Genomic DNA, 22,277 nt, shown 5'->3' on the forward strand with positions numbered 1-22,277 from the left:
ACATAAGAACATTACTTCCTTTCAGCAATTTTGTTAATAAATGTACATTAGCTCCCTTTTTAAGTTTAATCCAGCCGGGACTCGAGTATTTAGTCTAAATATCCAGAATGCCTCCCATGGAAGCAGTTTTTTGCGGTGGTCTCCACCTCTTGGGGGTGCAATTACCTTTTCGATTGCAAATGCATTAAAGCTTTTAACCCTGCGGGAGTGCATCTGCACAAAGTGTCTTGCTGCATTGGAGACATTCAATGCGTTTGGATTGCTGATATAATTCAGATGTTCCTACAGCCGATTTTTTAATTTTCGCACTGTACTCCAAACATACAGCAAGTCACATTCAGTGCAGCAGATGATATAAACTATCCCTGTAGTGTTGCAATTAATATAGCTTTTAATTGGAAAACTACAGGAGTGATCAGAATTCTCAAAGGATTGTGAGGGAGTCACATAGTTGCAGGTTTTGCATGGATTGCCCCCGCACCTAGTGAACCCCTTATAGCTGAGGCAGTTTTGCTTTTTGTTTATATGTCGACTATTAGAAGTGAAGAGAGATGGGGACAGAGAGCAGGACAGGGTCGCAGCCTTCCTAGGAACTATTCTGCAGCCATATATCAGTGCATTATAAAGGATATCATCATCATACAATATCGGCAAGCATCCTTTGACTACAGAACAGATTTTATTAAATTCCTTACTGTATTTAATGGATAAAGTCGGAACCCCGTCCTGGTCTCCGTCCCCATGTATCCCCACCTTCTTTCCTGGATTTTTAAATTTGCTCCCTTCCTTTCCCGATGCAAAGAGCATATCAGCATATCAAATCTGTTTTTTTTTTTGCAGCGCAATTTTCCTACCCCTCAGCAACATCCAGTTAGGGTAGTTTTTCGCTTTTAACCTCCTATCTACTATACTGAATTCCTCTTCTAGATACATTGATAAACTGCAATTTCTCGCGGCCCGGATATATTCTCCTACCGGGATCGCTTTTATAGTGTGTAAAGGATGGTGACTTCTGGCGTTCAGAATTGAATTCCCGGCCACTTTTTTCCTATATGTTCGAGTATGCACAGTCTCATTTGGGTAGCCATGTAGTGTCAAATCCAAGAAGTCAATGCTGGATTCACCTACTACGCACGTGAAGCGCAAATTATAATCATTGGTATTCAAATAAGTCTGAAGGTCCGGGACGGCAGACACATCATCATCGATGTATCTGCCGTACCAGACCAATCCAGACAAAAACGGATTGTTCACACTGTAGACAAATTTGTCTTCCCAGTATGCCATAGTTAGATTTGCCGTTGAGGGCGAGAATTTCGCCCCCATTGACACTCCACGTATTTGTAGGTAGTAGGCATTATTGAACATAAAGTAATTATGGGTTAATAAAAAATTCGCAACCTCACATGCATAATCTATAAACCCAGAACTGAATCCCGTATGTCTATGGAGATGACACTCCATGGCTAACAGGGCAACTCCATGAGGAATAGAGGGATATAAAGCTTCCTTTAAGAAGCCTGGTGTGCGCCTGACCAACGGCTGCAAAAGATTATCCAACCAGTTGCCCAGGCGCTCAGTAAGGGACCCCATTCCTGACACTATGGGGCGCGAGGAGGGGGGGGGGGGTATGGACGCCCTTGTGTATCTTAGGCAGGGCATGCATTATGGGAGTCACAGGCGTATCAACACACAAATATCTATACTCGGTTTGATTAAATATACCCGAGTCCCGGCCTTTATCTATCAATATCATGTACTTGGTTTCATACTCCTTGAGTGGATTCCTGGCTAATGTTCTGTATGTTGAGGCGTCTGATAACATATCCTGCATTTGATTATTATAATCCTTTGAGAATTCTGATCACTCCTGTAGTTTTCCAATTAAAAGCTATATTAATTGCAACACTACAGGGATAGTTTATATCATCTGCTGCACTGAATGTGACTTGCTGTATGTTGGGAGTACAGTGCGAAAATTTAAAAATCGGCTGTTGGAACATCTGAATTATATCAGCAATCCAAACGCATTGAATGTCTCCAATGCAGCGAGACACTTTGTGCAGATGCACTCCCGCAGGGTTAAAAGCTTTAATGCATTTGCAATCGAAAAGGTAATTGCACCCCCAAGAGGTGGAGACCACCGCAAAAAACTGCTTCTACGGGAGGCATTCTGGATATTTAGACTAAATACTCGAGTCCCAGCTGGATTAAACTTAAAAAGGGAGCTAATGTACATTTATTAACAAAATTGCTGAAAGGAAGTAATGTTCTTATGTTTATATTTATCATTATTTGTATGTATATATATCTTCCTTCTAGAGGCGATTAATAGATCCCTATGTTGAGAATCCATTGGCATGAATGTGGCCATTCTAGCAATGTCATTATATGTGTTTATATGTTTTTATATGTAGGACATCATTCACATTGTGCGACTTTTCTCCTTTCCATAGTCTAGCCAAATCCAACTAGGCACAACCCATAAGGGGTTAATGGGCTTGAGAGCTTCAGCACAATGTGAAGGATATCTACTCTGTGATTAGCAGTGTGCAAGATGGGTGTTCACCACAGTGAAACAACCAATGAAAAGGTGCTCTCCTCTCCAGATAGTTGGAGGGGTGGGCTCAATATCCAGTTAAATTCTTGTGTTTCACTGTGCTGGTCTGTTACGACTAAGGGTCTTGTACCCGAAATGTGTCAACTTGTTTTGTGTACCAAGTGACGGTCTGCTGTAAATGAATATTGAATAAAGAAGGAGTTTTAAAGAAGATCTCCATTTGTATCCGGAACCATTTCTTTCCAAGTTTTCTGCTTTTTGCAAAGGGGACACACCTCACAGGTTCCAGGAGTCGGGTGAATACAATTGACCAGGAAGGTGAGCTGGATAAAGTGTTTTATTATATCCTCCACAGATCCCCCATAACAGTGTCCTCCACAGATCCCCCATATAACAGCGTCCTCCACAGATCCCCCATATAACAGCGTCCTCCACAGATCCCCAACATAACAGCGCCATCCACAGATCCCCCATAACAGTGCATCATCCAAAGAAGCTGAACAGTGCGTCATCCACAGAAGCTTAACCCTAAGTTCACACCTGAGCGTTTTACAGCGCATTCCTACGCGCTGTAAAATGCTCAACAAGGAGAAACCAATGCTTCCCTATGGGAATGGTTCTCACCTGGGCGTTTTACAGCGCGTACGATCGCGCTGTAAAACGCCCGACGCTCAAACAAGTACTTGAGCGACTTTGGGGCGTTTTGTCGCGCGTTCCCGTACATAGACTTTCGGGAACGCGCGACAATGTGTGTTCGCTTGTTTCTGTATGCGCGATCGTAAACGCCCATACAATCGCGCATACAGAGCGCTCCTTTCAGAACGCTCAGGTGTGAAACCAGGGTAACAGTGCATCATCCACAGAAGCTTAACAGTGCTCAATCCACAGATACTTAACAGTGCGTCATCCACAGAAGCTGAGCAGCGCATGCACTACTTTTTTGCGGTGCGGAGGCACAGCCAGAAGCACCACGGAAGCACTCTGTAGCACTCATATCCCGGATCCTGGACCCATTGAAGTGAATGTGGCCATGATGCGGGCTGCACACGGCCGTGTGCAGCCCGCATCATGGACCCATTCACTTCAGCATGCACTTTCTTCCTATATATTTTAGGTTTTAAAAATGTGGCTCTCAAAAGAAATTTCAATCGTGGTTTTGGCGATATTTGGCTCAGTTGACAAAAAAGTTTGCCCACCACTGAGCTAGTGTAATATACAATTGGTGATACAATATTTTTATCTTTTTGACGTTAATAAATTTTTTATCCTACATACGGTACATACTAGAAGGAGGAGTACCTATCTTATTTACATATTTATCTTTGGCAGATTGTGTGACCCAAACTGATAGTGAACCCTCCAATATCCAATACACACTAGTGTGAGCCCCCCTATTTATTAATTATAATGCAAGATATTAGTTTTTGCTTTTCAATAAATCTGCAAAGATATGGAACTTTCAGTTTTCACTTTGTCATTATGGAATATTGAGGGCAAAACGATGGGGAAAATGTTATTTAATAAAATTAATAGACTACACAAGTACAGGGAAAGGGAAGCGTTACTTAGGCTGGGTTCACACTTGAGCGTTTTACAGCGCGTTCAAACGCGCTGTAAAACGCTCAACACATGAAAACCAATGCTTCCCTATGGCCCTGGTTCTCACTTGAGCGTTTTACAGCGCGTTTGAACGCGCTGAAAAACGCCCTACGCTCAAACAAGTTCTTGAGCTTCTTTGGGGCGTTTTGAAGCGCGTTTGTGGCCATAGGACACTGCAGTCAATCACACAAACGCGCGTCAAATGCGCGTTTACTATTGCAAAATACGCGCATAAAAACGTGCGACAAAAACGCGCGTTAAACGCGCATATAAAATGTGTGAACCCAGCCTTAGGGTGGGGCTTTGTGTGGCATGAAGTACAAGATTGGCCTCATGCACATTACCGTTGTGTGTTTTTGCAGTCTGCAAATTGCAGATCCGCAAAACACGGATGGCGTCTGTGTTCGTTCCGCAATTTGCGGAACAGTGTAGATAGCCATTAATATAAGGCCTCATGCACACGACCATTGTTCTGGTCCGCATCCAAGCCGCAGTTTTTGCGGCTCGGGTGCAGACCCATTCACTTCAATGGGGCCGCAAAATATGCGGACAGCACTCCGTGTGCTGTCCGCATCCGTTGCTCCGTTCCGTGGCCACGCTAAAAAAAAATAACATGTCCTATTCTTGTCCGTTTTGCGTTGTTATTCTTGTCCGTTCCGTTCTGAAAATTGCGTAAGGCACATGGGCGGCTTCCGTATTTTGCAGATCCGCAATTTGCAGACCGCAAAAAACGGAACGGTTGTATGCATGAGGCCTAATCCTGTGATTTTATTCAATTAAGATATGTCCATTTAGCCTCAGTCTGACACATATTCTAAAGTTTCTTATAGTATTCTTGTAATAAATCTAGAATACAATACTTACTCGTTTTTTTTATCATACAGAAGAATGAGTGCTCTGGCGTCTTCTGCCAATAAGCCTTTTTTAGTCGTGTTTGTTGTTAATACTTTTTGCAACTGCATGAGTAAAAAACAAACAAAAACAATGTAAAAACAGTAAGATATTTGTAAAGTAAAATGTAGGTCATATTTATGTTTACTTAATACTGGATTCTATATTTACTGTAAAATTTGTATAAACCAGAAATGCGGAACATGGAAACGTCATCAGTGACCATTGGCTACAGTGGCACATGTGCCCCTGTCCATACTTAAACTGGAAGTAAACAAACCGGGGACTAGAAGATGACTGAATGGGAGCCAGGGTGCATGACCAGTGTGGCGGGGAGCAGGTCAGTATGATCCTTTCATTAGGCCATACACGCTATAGGACATAACTAAAAACAGACCAAATCCCAGAAAACCCCTTTTAGCTCTGTAAATGCCATACTTGATAAAGGCTGTATGTACAATCAAAGTCCTAACCTTAATCTAAAAGGAATGTTGTAGAAAGACCTGAAATGAGCAGTTCATTGGAGGAAACCCACCAACATGACAGGGTTGAAGCTATTTTGTATGGAGGAATGGGCTAAAATTCCTCCAAGCCTATGTGCAGGACTAATCAACAATTCCCGGAAATGTTTAGTTGCAGTTATTGCTGCATAAGGGGGTCACAGCAGATACTGAAAGCAAAGGTTCACATACTTTTGACACTCATAGACATGTGATATTCATCATTTTTTTTTCAATAAATAAAGGATCAGGTCTAATATTTTTGACTTGTTTGATTTAGTTATCTTTATCTAGATATTTATCTTCATCTTTAGGACTTGTGTGAACATTTTTAGTTTTAGTTAAAATGTATGCAAAAATATACAATATTCTAAAGGGTTCACAAGCTTTCAAGCACCACTGTAGCCAAAACATTGCACACTGTGTGAATGTACCATCTACTGCATTTTGCTTGCTGAGTCTCCCCTCTGGACTACTAGAGTATTCTTTACTGTGCCCACTCTTCTAACACTTTTAAACTGTGACTCTTACTCTCCAATCCACTCTGAACTGTGCAGGCCGGTTAATCTGCCTCTCCCCTAATTCCACCTCAGCCTCTCTTGTCTGCCAATCTCTTCAAAGGCCTCCTATTGCTCAGTAAATTTAAATTACAATATTAACAATAACATACAAGGCCATCCACAACCTGTTCCTCTATACATCTTTGACCTACTTTCCTGATATTTCTCACAGATAATGGAGGGAATGTATCATGAGGGGAATATCTGAAGTCAGCTTTGCTTGAGTCTGTGTTGGCTTACTTTATGCCTCATTGGTCTGTTTGATAAATTTGTCTTATCTTTAAACCCTTTTGTCTAGAAAAACTACTCCAGTTTTTCTTCTGTACCTTCCTACTGGGAGGGTTGAGTAGGAAAACTGATAAATCTCAGCTTTTCAGTAATAAATCTGGAGTGAAACTCATTAACATAACCAACTACACCCACATTTCAAAACTGGCGTGACTGGTGTAAAAATGCATAAAGTCACACAAGTTTTGTGCAAGGGAGGCCAAAAAGTCGCAAATGCCAGAATTCTGGAGTTAGGGCATGATAAATCATGGGCATCATTTTCAGAAGACTTTTGTGTTCCATGCATTCTCCCATACCCTGGAACTCACTACCCAAGCACATTAGACTCTCCTTCAGCATCCAAACTTTTAAAAGCAACCTAAAAAGCCATCTCTTTAGGAAAACATACAACCTAAATGTGACACCATCTGTCTGTGTCCATTGCAATGAAGAACATTATTTATTGAGCTACTACTACTACTCCCATTTCTACTACCCCTCCTCTCCTTGCTATCTGCAGCTACACAGGTACTTCTAATTGTAATGGGCTTCTGCTAGAAATGCTGCTCTGATCTCTCACTACTTGCAAGAGCTTAGGTTCCTAGTTGTCTAGTTAAGCAATTTTTTGTGCTATTCTGTCTGCTGTGTACCAAACTTATGCCTGTTTACTGACTCTGATACTCTGATGCCTGCCCTGACCTAGGCTTAGCTTGCCCTTACCTATGTCCGTTTCCTGACTGAGTGTAATTTAATCATTGGTCCTTTTGCAGCAATGTCTCTAATCCCAAATGGTCAATTTCCAACCATACCAGGATTACTCCAGGAGGTAGTGGTTAAAGGGTGAATACCAGGGCACCTCCAGGACAACATTCTTAGGTTTAGCCCAAAGCCAACTTGGTTAGTTGGCATAGTGGGTTCACTGTCCGAACACTACAATAACCCTTCGGACCTACACTACCATATGAGCAGCTTCTACCTTCACGTACTGTCTCCTTCCCCCTGTTCCTTATAGATTTTAAGCAAGATCTTTTGGGTAAAGAGTAAAGCTATTGGCACAAACAGTAGCTTTACTGACTCACTGATAAAACTATAAAAATTTATAAAAGAACTCACTTGTTGGAAGTTCTTTTTCCTTGCAGATGAAATAAATGTATCAAGATGAGAGATTACTTGTTTTATTCCAGTATATTTCAGAAAACATGCATGCTCCTGGATTACTTGATTAGGTGCTCCCTGTTGAAGAAATAGCTGTCTGTGGTTTATGTATAACAGAATAATCTTAACATTACTAGCATGGGCTTCAATGGGAAAATGCTTTATTTTTTTTAAATCAAGCATTGAGAAATGTAAAGATTTTGTGGTGATTGTGAAATGAACGCATAATATACAGTACAATTGTGTAATTCATATACTATATACAATGGGAAAGTTATATTTAAGGTGTGTAAAAAAAAATTGCACTTTTATTTATAGGTATGTCACAGAGGCCCTCTCCACAACTGTAACATGGGTGTGACTTTTAGGCTGGTTCTACACAGCGTACCGTGTTGTGCTTCACTGCGACATTTCGACTAATGATTGTCAATGGGGGTTGCAATGCAACATGACATGTCTGTTTTGGACACCAACTGCACCTGACGGAGCCTACTGACTTATAATTGGGCCCATCAGGTTTTGTTGTGGTATCTGCAGTTTTAACAAAAAAGTAGCATTGCAAGCAGCCCTGTTTTATCTATCAAATGAGATATGAATATAGCTTATCACCTTGTCTATATTGTAGGGTTTATTTTATTTATTTGTTAAAAATTCATTACACCCTGAGGGACTAATTTCAATACAGGGTAGTATTACTAAAAATAATATAAAGAGTATGGTGGCTCTCTATCGCCTTTCACTATGGGTGGGTGCTGCTAAGCCTGATGACTCACCCAGTCAATTAAATTAGATTAGTTAAATTAGCAATTGCTATACACATTTCTATACACATTAGTATTACTAAAACACTGTCAATCTGTCATTCAGAACATCATTTAAGATGTCATTTCTAGTCGATGGGAAAAAAATAAAATTAAATTCTAAATGCTTTAGACTTCTTTACCTCTTGAGCATGGATGGATGTGTGAAGCACTGGCAGAATATATGAAGTAAATACTGCTGCCTCCATGTTTTTTGATAGTGACGGCTAGAAAACAAAAGAAAATAGAGATTTAGTTCTGGAACATCAGAAGCAAAAATTGTTAGGATAAGATGAACTTTAAAGTAAATCCGTTAGGTCTTCTTTATTTACTATATATAATGTTTGCTATAATTTGATTCAGTAAGTTTAGGTTAAAAACAGTTTGAGGCCAGAATCATACAGTATGTGCAGTTTTCGAGTCCAAGTCTGGAGTGGATCAAAAGGACTTAGGCCCCTTTCACATGAGCGAATTTTCCGCGCCGGTGCAATGTGTGACGTGAACGCATAGCACCCGCATTGAATCATGACCCATTCATTTCAATGGGTCTATGAACATGGTTTTTCACGCATCAGTTCTGCGTTGCGTGAAAATCGCAGCATGTTCTATATTCTGCATTTTTCACACAGTCCTGGCTACATAGAAATGAATGGGGCTGCGTGAATAACGCATTGCATCCGCAAGCAAGTGCGAATGTGATGCGTTTTTCACTGATGGTTGCTAGGAGATGTTGTTTGTAAACCTTCAGTTTTTTAATCACGCGCGTGAAAAACGCATCAAAACGCATTGCACCCGCGCGGAAAAAACTTGACAACTGAACTCAATCGCAGACAAAACTGACTGAACTTGCTTGCAAAATGGTGCGAGTTTTACTGAACGCATCCGGAGCCAATCCGTCAGGCTCGTGTGAAAGTGGCCTTATACTTCTCGTTCCTGCTTAATCTACTTCTGGTTTCGGTAAAAACAAAAAAAAAAAAACTCCATCAAAGACTAAGGCCTCATGCACACGACCGTATTTTTTTGCGGTCCGCAAAACGGGGTTCAGTTTTTCCGTGATCCGCGACCGTTTTTTCGTCCGTGGGTCTTCCTTGATTTTTGGAGGATCCACGGACATGAAAAAAAAGTCGTTTTGGTGTCCGCCTGGCCGTGCGGAGCCAAACGGATCCGTCCTGAATTACAATGCAAGTCAATGGGGACGGATCCGTTTGACGTTGACACAATATGGTGCAATTTCAAACGGATCCGTCCCCCATTGACTTTCAATGTAAAGTCAGGAGTTAATATACCATCGGATCGGAGTTTTCTCCAATCCGATGGTATATTTTAACTTGAAGCGTCCCCATCACCATGGGAACGCCTCTGTTAGAATATACCGTCTGATTTGAGTAAAAGTGCAATTCTAGCCTATGTGCTGCCTGGTCTCATACAGAAAGACTGAATCCTGTTTCACCCACCCACACCTAGTTAAGGGGTATTCACATTTTAGACATTTATAAATTCACTGGATATGCCATAAATGTCTGATAGATGCAGGTCCCTCCTCTGAGACTCAGACCTATTTGTGGATTTCATATCCAAGCTGCAATTACTGTATAGACAGAGGTGGCCAGTATCAGAGAAACATTCAAGATTGGAGTGCTAGCTTTTTCTTTAAAATGGTTTTCCAAGACTAATACTGATGATAATGACCTATCCTCTGGATAGGTTATCAGTAGGGATGAGCGAACCCGAACTGTATAGTTCGGGTTCGTACCGAATTTTGGGGTACGGACCCGAACATTTTCGTAAAAGTTTGGTGTTCGGCGCTTTCTTGGCGCTTTTTGAAAGGCTGCAAAGCAGCCAATCAACAAGCGTCATACTACTTGGCATGGCTACTACTATTGGCATGGCTGTGATTGGTCAGTGCAGCATGTGACCCAGCCTCTATATAAGCTTGGGTCACGTAGCGCTGCACGTCACTCTGCTGATACAAGCGTAGGGAGAGGTTGCAGCTGCGACGTTAGGGCGAGATTAGGCAGTGATTAACTCCTCCAAAAGACTTCATTCAGTGATCGATCTCCAGCTGTGGATCATTGAACTGCTTCTATTCAATTGCTCAGTGTTTTTAGGCTGCCCAGAGCGTTTTTCAGTCACTTTTTTCTGGGGTGATCGGCGGCCATTTTGTGGCTTGTGGTGCGCCAGCACAAGCTGCCACCAAGTACATTTAACCATCAATAGTGTGGTTATTTTTTGGCCATATACTACATCAGGGGCAAGTTGAGCCTGTCACCCAGCGCCTAAAAAATAGGCCTGACATTTATATTCATCCAAATCAGTACTGTTTTAGCTGGTCAAGTTATTTTTAGTGACCGTAAAAGCACAGTTTTTGTTCTGGGTTGAAAAACAATTCCCAAATTTGCAATTCTCTAAATTAGTGGTTTCCATAGCATCATCACGACGGCATACAAGGAGATTGACCTCTGACCTCTTTAGGGGCAGGAACAGAGAAAGGTTAAATACCCTCCTCCCACCACCAACACCAGTGTTTCCTGTCCCTACAGAGGACAGGGCAGAGAAAGGTCTCCCTGTATGCAGGGAGATGAAGCTAAGGAAATGGAACCTGTTTATTTTTTATTTTCCGTTACCTTTGGAAAACGCCGGCATCCAGCATGGCGTCCCCCTGCCCTCCCGCGGTCCAAGTACTAACGCTGGGCAGGGGGTTCAGGGCCTATCTCGTCCTGGTTATTCCGGGGCCTGTCCCTGGCGCAGACTCCCTCCTAGCCTACTTGGGCGATAGCTGGGTGCGCGCCGGCGCATGGAGCGCATGTTTATGACGTCACGGCCGGCGACCCGGAAGTGACGTCGCGGCGGCAGCGTGGATCCCAGTTTAAAACCTAGGCATAAACGCTGGTTACCGCCCGTGTCAAAACGCTCCCAGGATCGGTCCCCACTGGTGCGGAACCCTTGCCTACAGAGAGGACGATGTCGGCATCTGAGCGATCCCCCAGAGCTGAGCCACCGGCGCTGCTACCAACTGTGAGTCCCCTTCGGGGGTATTGTTTGTGCAGGTCAGGGAGTCTGTTGATCCCCCTCTCCTGCTGTAATAGGTGGAAGGGGGAAAAAAGAGAGAGAGGAAGTTATTTCCAGGGGCAGCTAGCTCGCCTCTGCTGACCCCCTCTTGCTCTCTCTCTCCCTCTAGTGGTCATACCCTGATGCCCTGCCTTCTCCTTTCTTTTAGGCTAAAGAAGCCCCGAAAAAAATCAAAAAAACACTCAAATGTATCTCCTGTAATAGCAGACTTCCTGACTACTACCCTAAAAAGTTGTGCAAGTCTTGTATTTCTAATATTGTACGGGATGAAGCACCCTCCTTAAAAGAGGAATTGAAAACCATGATTCAGGAAGAGATCCGTTCATCCCTGGCCCACCTGTCCACTAATCCCCCCGACTTGCCGCAACCTAAGAGGAAGCGGGCTAGGTCTCCGTCCCCTTCGGACCTAGAAGTTATGGCGGATGAAAGTGCCCACTCCGTTAAGTCATGGGAAGAGGGGGAGAGAGTCTCTGATACAGACTCAGTGGATGACAGTCGTAGATATTACTTTTCTACAGAAGAAATGTCCGACCTATTAAAGGCAGTAAGGTCGACCATGGGCGTGGAGGAAGTGCAACGTACCCATTCAGTACAAGAAGAAATGTTTGGGGGCCTAAGAGTCAAGAAAACTCGTGTGTTCCCCATTAACGAGAGTATTAGGGATATGGTCCTTGATGAGTGGGCAGATCCAGAAAGACGTCTGGGAGTCCCGGCTGCGTTCAAAAATAGGTTGCTTTTTGATCCAGAGGAATCTAAAATTTTCAATGAAATTCCCAAGATCGATGTACAGGTGGCCAAAGTGAACAAGAAAACATCTCTCCCATTTGAAGATACCTCCCAACTTAAAGATTCAATGGATCGTAAAGCGGACAGTCTTCTCAGGAAATCCTGGGAGGCGTCCATGTTCAATATTAAAACCAATATTGCGGCTACCTCAGTCGCCCGATCCATGTATCTTTGGTTGGGAGAATTGGAAACTCATATTAAGGATAGAACATCTAGGGAACAAATTCTTAGTTCTCTCCCTCTTTTAAAATCCGCCACGGCCTTCCTGGCGGATGCCTCTGCCGAATCAGTCCGATTCTCCGCCAGAGACGCGGCACTTTCCAATGCAGCCAGAAGAGCCCTCTGGATGAAGTGCTGGTCGGGGGACAAGACGTCTAAATTGAAGCTCTGTTCCATACCCTTTTCTGGAGAATATGTGTTTGGCCCGGTGCTAGATAAGATTCTAGAGAAGGCCGCGGACAGAAAGAAGGGGTTTCCGGAAGATCGCCCCTCCAGACGCCGGTATCCTTTTCGCCCCTCCTCGGGTCAAGAAAAAAGCTACAGGGGGAAAGGGAAATCAGGACGTTGGAGCTATCCAAAAGGGGGAAGAGGAAGAGGCCAATCCTTCTCCCACCCAAAATCCTCCGATAAGCAATGACGTCGGGGTGGGGGGAAGACTCTCAAGATTCCTGGGGTCATGGGAATCCATCTCCCAGAACCCCTGGATTTCCAAGGTAGTCGGGGCAGGCTACCAAATAGAGTGGTCTTCAAGACCCCCAAACAAATTTTCACTGACACGGTTCCAAATGAACCTTTGGCAAGGAGTCCAGAAACTTCACTTAATGAATGTAATCTCACCGGTCCCGCCTCCAGAAAGAGGCAGGGGTTTCTATTCAACCCTATTTCTAATCAGGAAGAAAGAAGGCACTTTTCGGACTATCATAAACCTGAAACCACTAAACAGATTCATCCGTTATCAAAAATTCAGGATGGAGACCCTAGCATTTACAATCCCTCTGCTAAGCAAAGACGTCTTCATGTGCACAATAGACCTACAAGACGCTTATTACCACATTCCCATTCACACCGACTCACAAAAGTTTCTCCGGTTTGCAATCCAGGATATATCAGGAAACGTCCATCACTACCAGTTCAGGGCCCTTCCCTTCGGGATTTCATCTGCGCCAAGAATATTTACCAAAGTAGTGGTAGAGATGGTCGCCTTTGCCCGAAGACAGGGACTTATGATAATCCCTTATTTGGACGATTTCCTTCTAGTCAGCGAAAGTCTCAGCCAAATCAGTTCGAACCTGAAGCTTTTTCTCTCCATCCTAGACGATCTGGGGTGGATCGTGAACAAAGGAAAGTCCGTCCTCACCCCCTCAAGGGAAGTTCGTTTCTTAGGGATGATCCTAGACTCCCGAAGGCAAGCGGTATTCCTACCTCGAGACAAAATATCAGTTCTCCAACAAAAGATCAGGTCCTTTCAAAAAAGAAGATCCTGCTCTATCAGAGAGGCGATGAGTCTGCTGGGCCTGCTAACATCCTGTATTCAGGCAGTTCCCTGGTGTCAAATACACTTCAGACCCCTACAGTCCTGGATCCTGAGTGTCTGGAACAAGTGCCAATCCTCTCTAGATCATCAAGTAAGTCCACCAACTCAGATTCTGCAGTCCCTAAATTGGTGGAAAGACCACGGAAACTTATCACGGGGAAATCCGTGGCAGAAGACTCCCCAGGTCCAGGTAATAACAGACGCAAGTCTGTCCGGCTGGGGTGCAAAGGTGGGGGATCGTATGTTCCAGGGCACTTGGCCAGATTCGATCAGATCCCAGTCATCGAACTTCAGGGAACTGAGAGCAGTCTGGGAGGTGTTAAAGGTAGCAGAGGAAATGTTGTGTCATCATCACATAAAAGTGCTGTCGGACAACACTACGGCCATTGCCTACCTCTCCCATCAAGGGGGAACGCGGTCCGTAACCCTACAAGCACTGTCAACAAAAATCTTTGCTTGGGCAGAACAGAATGTGGCCTCGATATCGGCAGTTCATCTGAAGGGAATACTAAATCAGGAAGCGGATTTTCTCAGTCGCCACAGAATCGACCATACAGAATGGTCTCTAAGTCCAGAAATATTCGGGCTAGTAGTAAGGAAATGGGGGATGCCCGACGTGGATCTGTTTGCCACCAGGGCAAACTCAAAGGTGGAAACATTCTGTTCCCTAAACCCCAGGGACAGACCTCATGCCTTAGACGCCTTCGCCATTCGTTGGCATTGGAATCTGTGCTATGCCTTCCCTCCACTTCCTCTAATTCCGAAGGTGGTACAAAAAATTCTTCAAGACAAGGCCACGGTGATTGTGATCGCTCCCCTATGGCCAAAGAGAAGCTGGTTGTCATCCCTCCAAAAATTTTCCCTACAAGATCCATGGCTCCTTCCTGTGCGGGGGGATCTACTCCAGCAGGGTCCAGTTCTACACCCAAACCCGCAGTTTCTGAAATTGGCGGCTTGGATCCTGAGTCCCAAACCCTGAAGCTTCAGGGCCTGTCAGACGGAGTTATTGCTACTTTGAAAGCCTCCAGAAAGAAGGTAACGTCAGCAATTTACCTTAAGATATGGAAACGTTTTTGTTCCTGGAGTGGGGACGAATCGCCACATTTGCGTAAACCCAACATCCAAAGAATACTGGATTTCCTACAGCAAGGTCTGGACCTGGGACTTAGACCCTCTACCTTGAAGGTCCAAATCTCAGCCCTAGGTTGTTTCTTTGACCAAGATATAGCCGGCCATCGTTGGATCAAAAGATTCATTAAGGCGGCGACGAGGCTCCGCCCAACGATCACCGCCCGTGTCCCTTCCTGGGATCTGAACGTCGTTCTTACAGGCCTTACTTTACCACCCTTTGAACCCATGTCTGACTGTCCAATAAAATTATGGTCCTTGAAAACGGCCTTCTTAATTGCGATAACTTCGGCCCGCAGAGTAGGGGAATTACAAGCCCTATCAATCAGGGAACCCTACCTCCGTATTCTAGATGATAGAATTATTCTCCGTTTGGATCCTGGATTTCTCCCCAAAGTCGTATCCAATTTTCATCGGAGCCAGGAGGTTACCCTACCTTCTTTTTGCCAGCACCCCTCTAATGATAAAGAATCGGCGTTTCACTCTCTGGACGTTAGACGGGCAGTCCTAAACTATATCACGGTGACGGAGAAGTTTAGGAAATCTGACAATCTTCTAGTCCTGTTTGGAGGAAGATTTAAGGGCCAAAAAGCCTCCCGGTCCTTTATAGCTAGATGGCTCAAAGAAGCCATTAGTCTTTGTTACCAAATACAAAACCTTACATGTCCAGTCAACATTAGGGCCCATTCCACTCGGGCCATGTCTTCCTCTCAGGCGGAGAGAGCTGGGGCTTCTCTGGAGGAAATCTGTCGTGCTGCCACTTGGTCCAGCATTCATACATTTATAAAGCACTATCGCCTGGATCTTTCCAGATCTTCTGATCTGTCCTTCGGGCGGAAAGTCCTCCAGGCTGTAGCCCCCCCTTAACTGATATATTTTTTATATCTCCTTGTATGCCGTCGTGATGATGCTATGGAAAAACCGGAATTAGTCTTACCGGTAATTCTGTTTCCATGAGATCATCACGACGGCACGTTATTCCCTCCCTATGATTTAAATCGTTTTTGACCTAGTAGGTCTCTAGAAGGTATGAAGTAATACCTTTGTTTCACTATTTTCCACCACCGGGTTGCTCTGTGTGATTTTGCCAACACTGGTGTTGGTTGTGGGAGGAGGGTATTTAACCTTTCTCTGTTCCTGCCCCTACAGAGGTCAGGGGTCAATCTCCTTGTATGCCGTCGTGATAATCTCATGGAAACAGAATTACCGGTAAAACTAATTCCGGTTTTTCTGCTGTATCAGGCCTACTTTTAATCTATCCCTAAAAGGGTATATTAGATTCAAGGTGCTGATAGGGTCATTCTGAAAAACTTAACACACACGCTACAGTGCAGATCCAAGTCTAATTCTGTGATTAAACGTATACCTGTCACACAGCGCCTAAAAAATAGGCCTCACATTTATATTCAGCTAAATCTGTCATTACTGGTGTGCCTGTATTAGTGTAATACGGTACTTAAATAGATAGCCAAATAGTGTTAGGTGTCTGTAAAAAAAGGCCTGAATTTTAATTCAATAATATTTTTCTTATTGTGGTGAACGGGAACAATGAGGAAAACATCTAGTAAGGGACGCGGACATGGTCGTGGTGGTGTTAGTGGACCCTCTGGTGCTGGGAGAGGACGTGGCCGTTCTGCCACAGCCACACGTCCTAGTGTACCAACTACCTCAGGTCCCAGTAGCCGCCAGAATTTACAGCCATATTTGGTGGGGCCCAATGCCGTTCTAAGGATGGTAAGGCCTGAGCAGGTACAGGTATTAGTCAATTGGGTGGCCGACAATGCATCCAGCACGTTCACATTATCTCCCACCCAGTCTTCTGCAGAAAGCGCACAGATGGCGCATGAAAACCAAGCCCATCAGTCTGTCACATCACCCCCATGCATATCAGGGAAACTGTCTGAGCCTCAACATATGCAGCAGTCTCTTATGCTGTTTGAAGACTCTGCTGGCAGGGTTTCCCAAGGGCATCCACCTAGCCCTTCCCCAGGGGTAAAAGAGATAGAATGCACTAACGCACAACCACTTATGTTTCCTGATGATGAGGATATGGGAATACCACCTCAGCACGTCTCTGATGATGACGAAACACAGGTGCCAACTGATGCGTCTTTCTGCAGTGTGCAGACTGAACAGGAGGTCAGGGATCAAGACTGGGTGGAAGACGATGCAGGGGACGATGAGGTCCTAGACCCCACATGGAATGAAGGTCGTGCCACTGACTTTCACAGTTCAGAGGAAGAGGCAGTGGTGAGACCGAGCCAACAGCGTAGCAAAAGAGGGAGCAGTGGGCAAAATCAGAACACCCGCCGCCAAGAGACTACGCCTGCTACTGACCGCCACCATCTGGGACCGAGCACCCCAAAGGCAGCTTCAAGGAGTTCCCTGGCATGGCACTTCTTCAAACAATGTGCTGACGACAAGACCCGAGTGGTTTGCACGCTGTGCCATCAGAGCCTGAAGCGAGGCATTAACGTTCTGAACCTTAGCACAACCTGCATGACCAGGCACCTGCATGCAAAGCATGAACTGCAGTGGAGTAAACACCTTCAAAAACAAGGAAGTCACTCAGGCTCCCCCTGCTACCTCTTCTGCTGCTGCCGCCGCCTCGGCCTCTTCCTCCGCCTCTGGAGGAACGTTGGCACTTGCCGCCCAGCAAACATGGGATGTACCACCAACACCACCACCTGCGTCACCAAGCATCTCAACCATGTCACACGGCAGCGTTCAGCTCTCCATCTCACAAACATTTGAGAGAAAGCGTAAATTCCCACCTAGCCACCCTCGATCCCTGGCCCTGAATGCCAGCATTTCTAAACTACTGGCATATGAAATGCTGTCATTTAGGCTGGTGGACACACACAGCTTCAAACAGCTCATGTCGCTTGCTGTCCCACAGTATGTTGTTCCCAGCCGGCACTACTTCTCCAAGAGAGCCGTGCCTTCCCTGCACAACCAAGTATCCGATAAAATCAAGTGTGCACTGCGCAACGCCATCTGTGGCAAGGTCCACCTAACCACAGATACGTGGACCAGTAAGCACGGCCAGGGACGCTATATCTCCCTAACTGCACACTGGGTAAATGTAGTGGCGGCTGGGCCCCAGGCGGAGAGCTGTTTGGCGCACGTCCTTCCGCCGCCAAGGATCGCAGGGCAACATTCTTTGCCTCCTGTCTCCTCCTCCTCAGCTTCCTCCTCCTCTTCTTCCACCTGCTCATCCAGTCAGCCACACACCTTCACCACCAACTTCAGCACAGCCTGGGGTAAACGTCAGCAGGCCATTCTGAAACTCATATGTTTGGGGGACAGGCCCCACACCGCACAGGAGTTGTGGCGGGGTATAGAACAACAGACCGATGAGTGGTTGCTGCCGGTGAGCCTCAAGCCTGGCCTGGTGGTGTGCGATAATGGGCGAAATCTCGTTGCAGCTCTGGGACTAGCCGGTTTGACGCACATCCCTTGCCTGGCACATGTGCTGAATTTGGTGGTGCAGAAGTTCATTCGCAACTACCCCGACATGTCAGAGCTGCTGCATAAAGTGCGGGCCGTCTATTCGCGCTTCCGGCGTTCACACCCTGCCGCTGCTCGCCTGTCTGCGCTACAGCGTAACTTCGGCCTTCCCGCTCACCGCCTCATATGCGACGTGCCCACCAGGTGGAACTCCACCTTGCACATGCTGGACAGACTGTGCGAGCAGCAGCAGGCCATAGTGGAGTTTCAGCTGCAGCACGCACGGGTCAGTCGCACTGCGGATCAGCCCCACTTCACCACCAATGACTGGGCCTCCATGCGAGACCTGTGTGCCCTGTTGCGCTGTTTCGAGTACTCCACCAACATGGCCAGTGGCGATGACGCCGTTATCAGCGTTACAATACCACTTCTATGTCTCCTTGAGAAAACACTTAGGGCGATGATGGAAGAGGAGGTGGCCCAGGAGGAAGAGGAGGAAGAGGGGTCATTTTTAGCACTTTCAGGACAGTCTCTTCGAAGTGACTCAGAGGGAGGTTTTTTGCAACAGCAGAGGCCAGGTACAAATGTGGCCAGACAGGGCCCACTACTGGAGGACGAGGAGGACGAGGATGAGGAAGAGGTGGAGGTGGAGGAGGATGAGGATGAAGCAGGTTCACAGCGGGCCTCCACCCAACGCAGCTCGGGCCCATCACTGGTGCATGGCTGGGGGGAAAACACAGGACAATGACGATACGCCTCCCACAGAGGACAGCTTGTCCTTACCTCTGGGCAGCCTGGCACACGAGCGACTACATGCTGCAGTGCCTGCGCAACGACAGCAGAGTTGCCCACATTTTAACGTGTGCGGACTACTGGGTTGCCACCCTGCTGGATCCCCGGTACAAAGACAATGTGCCCACCTTACTTCCTACACTGGAGCGTGATAGGAAGATGCGCGAGTACAAGCTAACGTTGGTAGACGCGCTACTGAGAGCATTTCCAAATGTCACAGGGGAACCAGTGGAAGCCCAAGGCGAAGGCAGAGGAGGAGCAAGAGGTCGCCAACGCAGCTGTGTCACGGCCAGCTCCTCTGGGGGCAGGGTTAGCATGGCAGAGATGTGGAAAAGTTTTGTCACCACGCCACAGCTAACTGCACCACCACCTGATACGGAACGTGTTGGCAGGAGGCAACATTTCAATAACATGGTGGAACAGTACCTGTGCACACCCCTCCACGTACTGACTGATGGATCGTCCCCATTCAACTTCTGGGTCTCCAAATTGTCCACGTGGCCAGAGCTAGCCTTTTATGCCTTGGAGGTGCTGGCCTGCCCGGCGGCCAGCGTTTTGTCTGAACGTGTATTCAGCACGGCAGGGGGCGTCATTACAGGCAAACGCAGCCGCCTGTCTACAGCCAATGTGGACAAGCTGACGTTCATAAAAATGAACCAGGCATGGATCCCACAGGACCTGTCCATCCCTTGTGCAGATTAGACATTAACTACCTCCCCTTAACAATATATTATTGTACTCCAGGGCACTTCCTCATTCAATCCTATTTTTATTTTCATTTTACCATTATATTGCGGGGCAACCCAAAGTTGAATGAACCTCTCCTCTGTCTGGGTGCCGGGGCCTAAATATGTGACAGTGGCCTGTTCCAGTGGTGGGTGACGTGAAGCCTGATTCTCTGCTATGACATGAAGACTGATTCTCTGCTGACATGAAGCCAGATTCTCTGTTACAGGACCTCTCTCCTCTACCTGGGTGCCTGGGCCTAAATATGTGACAGTGGCCTGTTCCAGTGGTGGGTGACGAAGCCTGATTCTCTGCTAGGACATGAAGAGACTTATTCTCTGCTGACATGAAGCCAGATTCTCTGCTATGGGACCTCTGTCTAATTGATATTGGTTAATTTTTATTTTTTTTATTTTTATTTTAATTCATTTCCCTATCCACATTTGTTTGCAGGGGATTTACCTACATGTTGCTGCCTTTTGCAGCCCTCTAGCTCTTTCCTGGGCTGTTTTACAGCTTTTTTAGTGCCGAAAAGTTCGGGTCCCCATTGACTTCAATGGGGCTCGGGACGAAGTTCGGGTCGGGTTCGGATCCCGAACCCGAACATTTCCGGGAAGTTCGGCCGAACTTCTCGAACCCGAACATCCAGGTGTTCGCTCAACTCTAGTTATCAGTATCTAACCGGTGGGGGTTCGGACCAGTCTCGAACCACCAGGGGTACAGGTGAATCCCCCCGGTTGGCCCCTTGTCTCCCACCCCCTGCACAAGTGGCACATAACACAGTAGACTTACTGCACTACATACATATATTCAATGTACAGTCATGGCCAAAGGTTTTGAGAATTACATAAATATTGGAAATTGAAAAGTTGCTGCTTAAGTTTTTATAATAGCAATTTGCATATACTCCAGAATGTTATGAAGAGTGATCAGATGAATTGCATAGTCCTTCTTTGCCATGAAAATTAACTTAATCCCAAAAAAAACTTTTCACTGCATTTTATTGCTGTCATTAAAGGACCTGCTGAGATCATTTCAGTCATCGTCTTGTTAACTCAGGTGAGAATGTTGACGAGCACAAGGCTGGAGATCATTATGTCAGCCTGATTGGGTTAAAATGGCAGACTTGACATGTAAAAAAGGAGGGTGATGCTTGAAATCATTGTTCTTCCATTGTTAACCATGGTGACCTGCAAAGAAACTCGTGCAGCCATCATTGCGTTGCATAATAATGGCTTTACAGGCAAGGATATTGTGGCTACTAAGATTGCACCTCAATCAGGATCGTCTCCTAAAGAGGATTCAGCTGCAGGATCGGAGTGCCACCAGTGCAGAGCTTGCTCAGGAATGGCAGCAGGCAGGTGTGAACGCATCTGCACGCACAGTGAGGCGAAGACTTTTGGAAGATGGCCTGGTGTCAAGAAGGCCAGCAAAGAAGCCACTTCTCTTAAAAAAAAAAATCAGGGACAGATTGATCTTCTGCAGAAAGTATGGTGAATGGACTGCTGAGGACTGGGGCAAAGTCATATTCTCCGATGAAGCCTCTTTCCGATTGTTTGGGGCATCTGGAAAAAGGCTTGTCCGGAGAAGAAAATGTGAGCGCTACCATCAGTCCTGTGTCATGCCAACAGTAAAGCATCCTGAGACCATTCATGTGTGGGGTTGCTTCTCATCCAAGGGAGTGGGCTCACTCACAATTTTGCCCAAAAACACAGACCTAAATAAAGAATGGTACCAAAACACCCTCCAACAGCAACTTTTTCCAACAACAGTTTGGTGAAGAACAATGCATTTTCCAGCACGATGGAGCACCGTGCCATAAGGCAAAAGTGATAACTAAGTGGCTCGGGGACCAAAACGTTGACATTTTGGGTCCATGGCCTGGAAACTCCCCAGATCTTACTCCCATTGAGAACTTGTGGTCAATCCTCAAGAGGTGGGTGGACAAACAAAAACCCACTAATTCTGACAAACTCCAAGAAGTGATTATGAAAGAATGGGTTGCTATCAGTCAGGAATTGGCCCAGAAGTTGATTGAGAGCATGCCTAGTCGAATTGCAGAGGTCCTGAAAAAGAAGGGCCAACACTGCAAATACTGACTCTGCATAAATGTCATGTAATTGTCGATAAAAGCCTTTGAAACGTATGAAGTACGTGTAATTATATTTCACTACATCACAGAAACAACTGAAACAAAGACCTAAAAGCAGTTTAGCAGCAAACTTTGTGAAAACTAATATTTGTGTCATTCTCAAAACTTTTGGCCACGACTGTACAGCTCCTCAACCAGCCTATGTTCATATAATTTTTTTTTATAGATTATTAAAAAAAACTCCCCAGTTTATTATTATAGACACGATCAGATAGCTGAGATGACTTGTGTCCTCTTTTCCCCAGGACCTACCTTCTGCTGTAGGGACCCCCATATTCCATCATCTGGTAGCATCTTGCTGCTGTGTG

The 22,277-nt window shown here is 45.6% G+C and overlaps 1 protein-coding gene across 3 annotated transcripts in view; it reads right to left on the reverse strand.

Annotated features, from left to right (window-relative positions):
• Positions 1-22,277, reverse strand: part of LOC120990315 — a 459,898-nt gene that overhangs the window by 137,261 nt on the left and 300,360 nt on the right. Inside the window, exons 13-16 of one of the 3 annotated variants that reach the window (XM_040419047.1) lie at positions 8,476-8,559; positions 7,491-7,610; positions 5,027-5,115; positions 3,687-3,697 (exon numbers count right to left, since the gene is read on the reverse strand). In XM_040419047.1, the coding sequence (XP_040274981.1) occupies positions 3,687-3,697; positions 5,027-5,115; positions 7,491-7,610; positions 8,476-8,559 (304 nt within the window). Of the gene's footprint in view, positions 1-3,686; positions 3,698-5,023; positions 5,116-7,490; positions 7,611-8,475; positions 8,560-22,277 lie in introns of all 3 variants that reach the window. The other 2 variants (XM_040419046.1, XM_040419045.1) reach the window with 2 other exon arrangements.

Source organism: Bufo bufo, chromosome 2, assembly GCF_905171765.1.
Source record: "Bufo bufo chromosome 2, aBufBuf1.1, whole genome shotgun sequence".
NCBI classification, from domain to species: domain Eukaryota; kingdom Metazoa; phylum Chordata; class Amphibia; order Anura; family Bufonidae; genus Bufo; species Bufo bufo.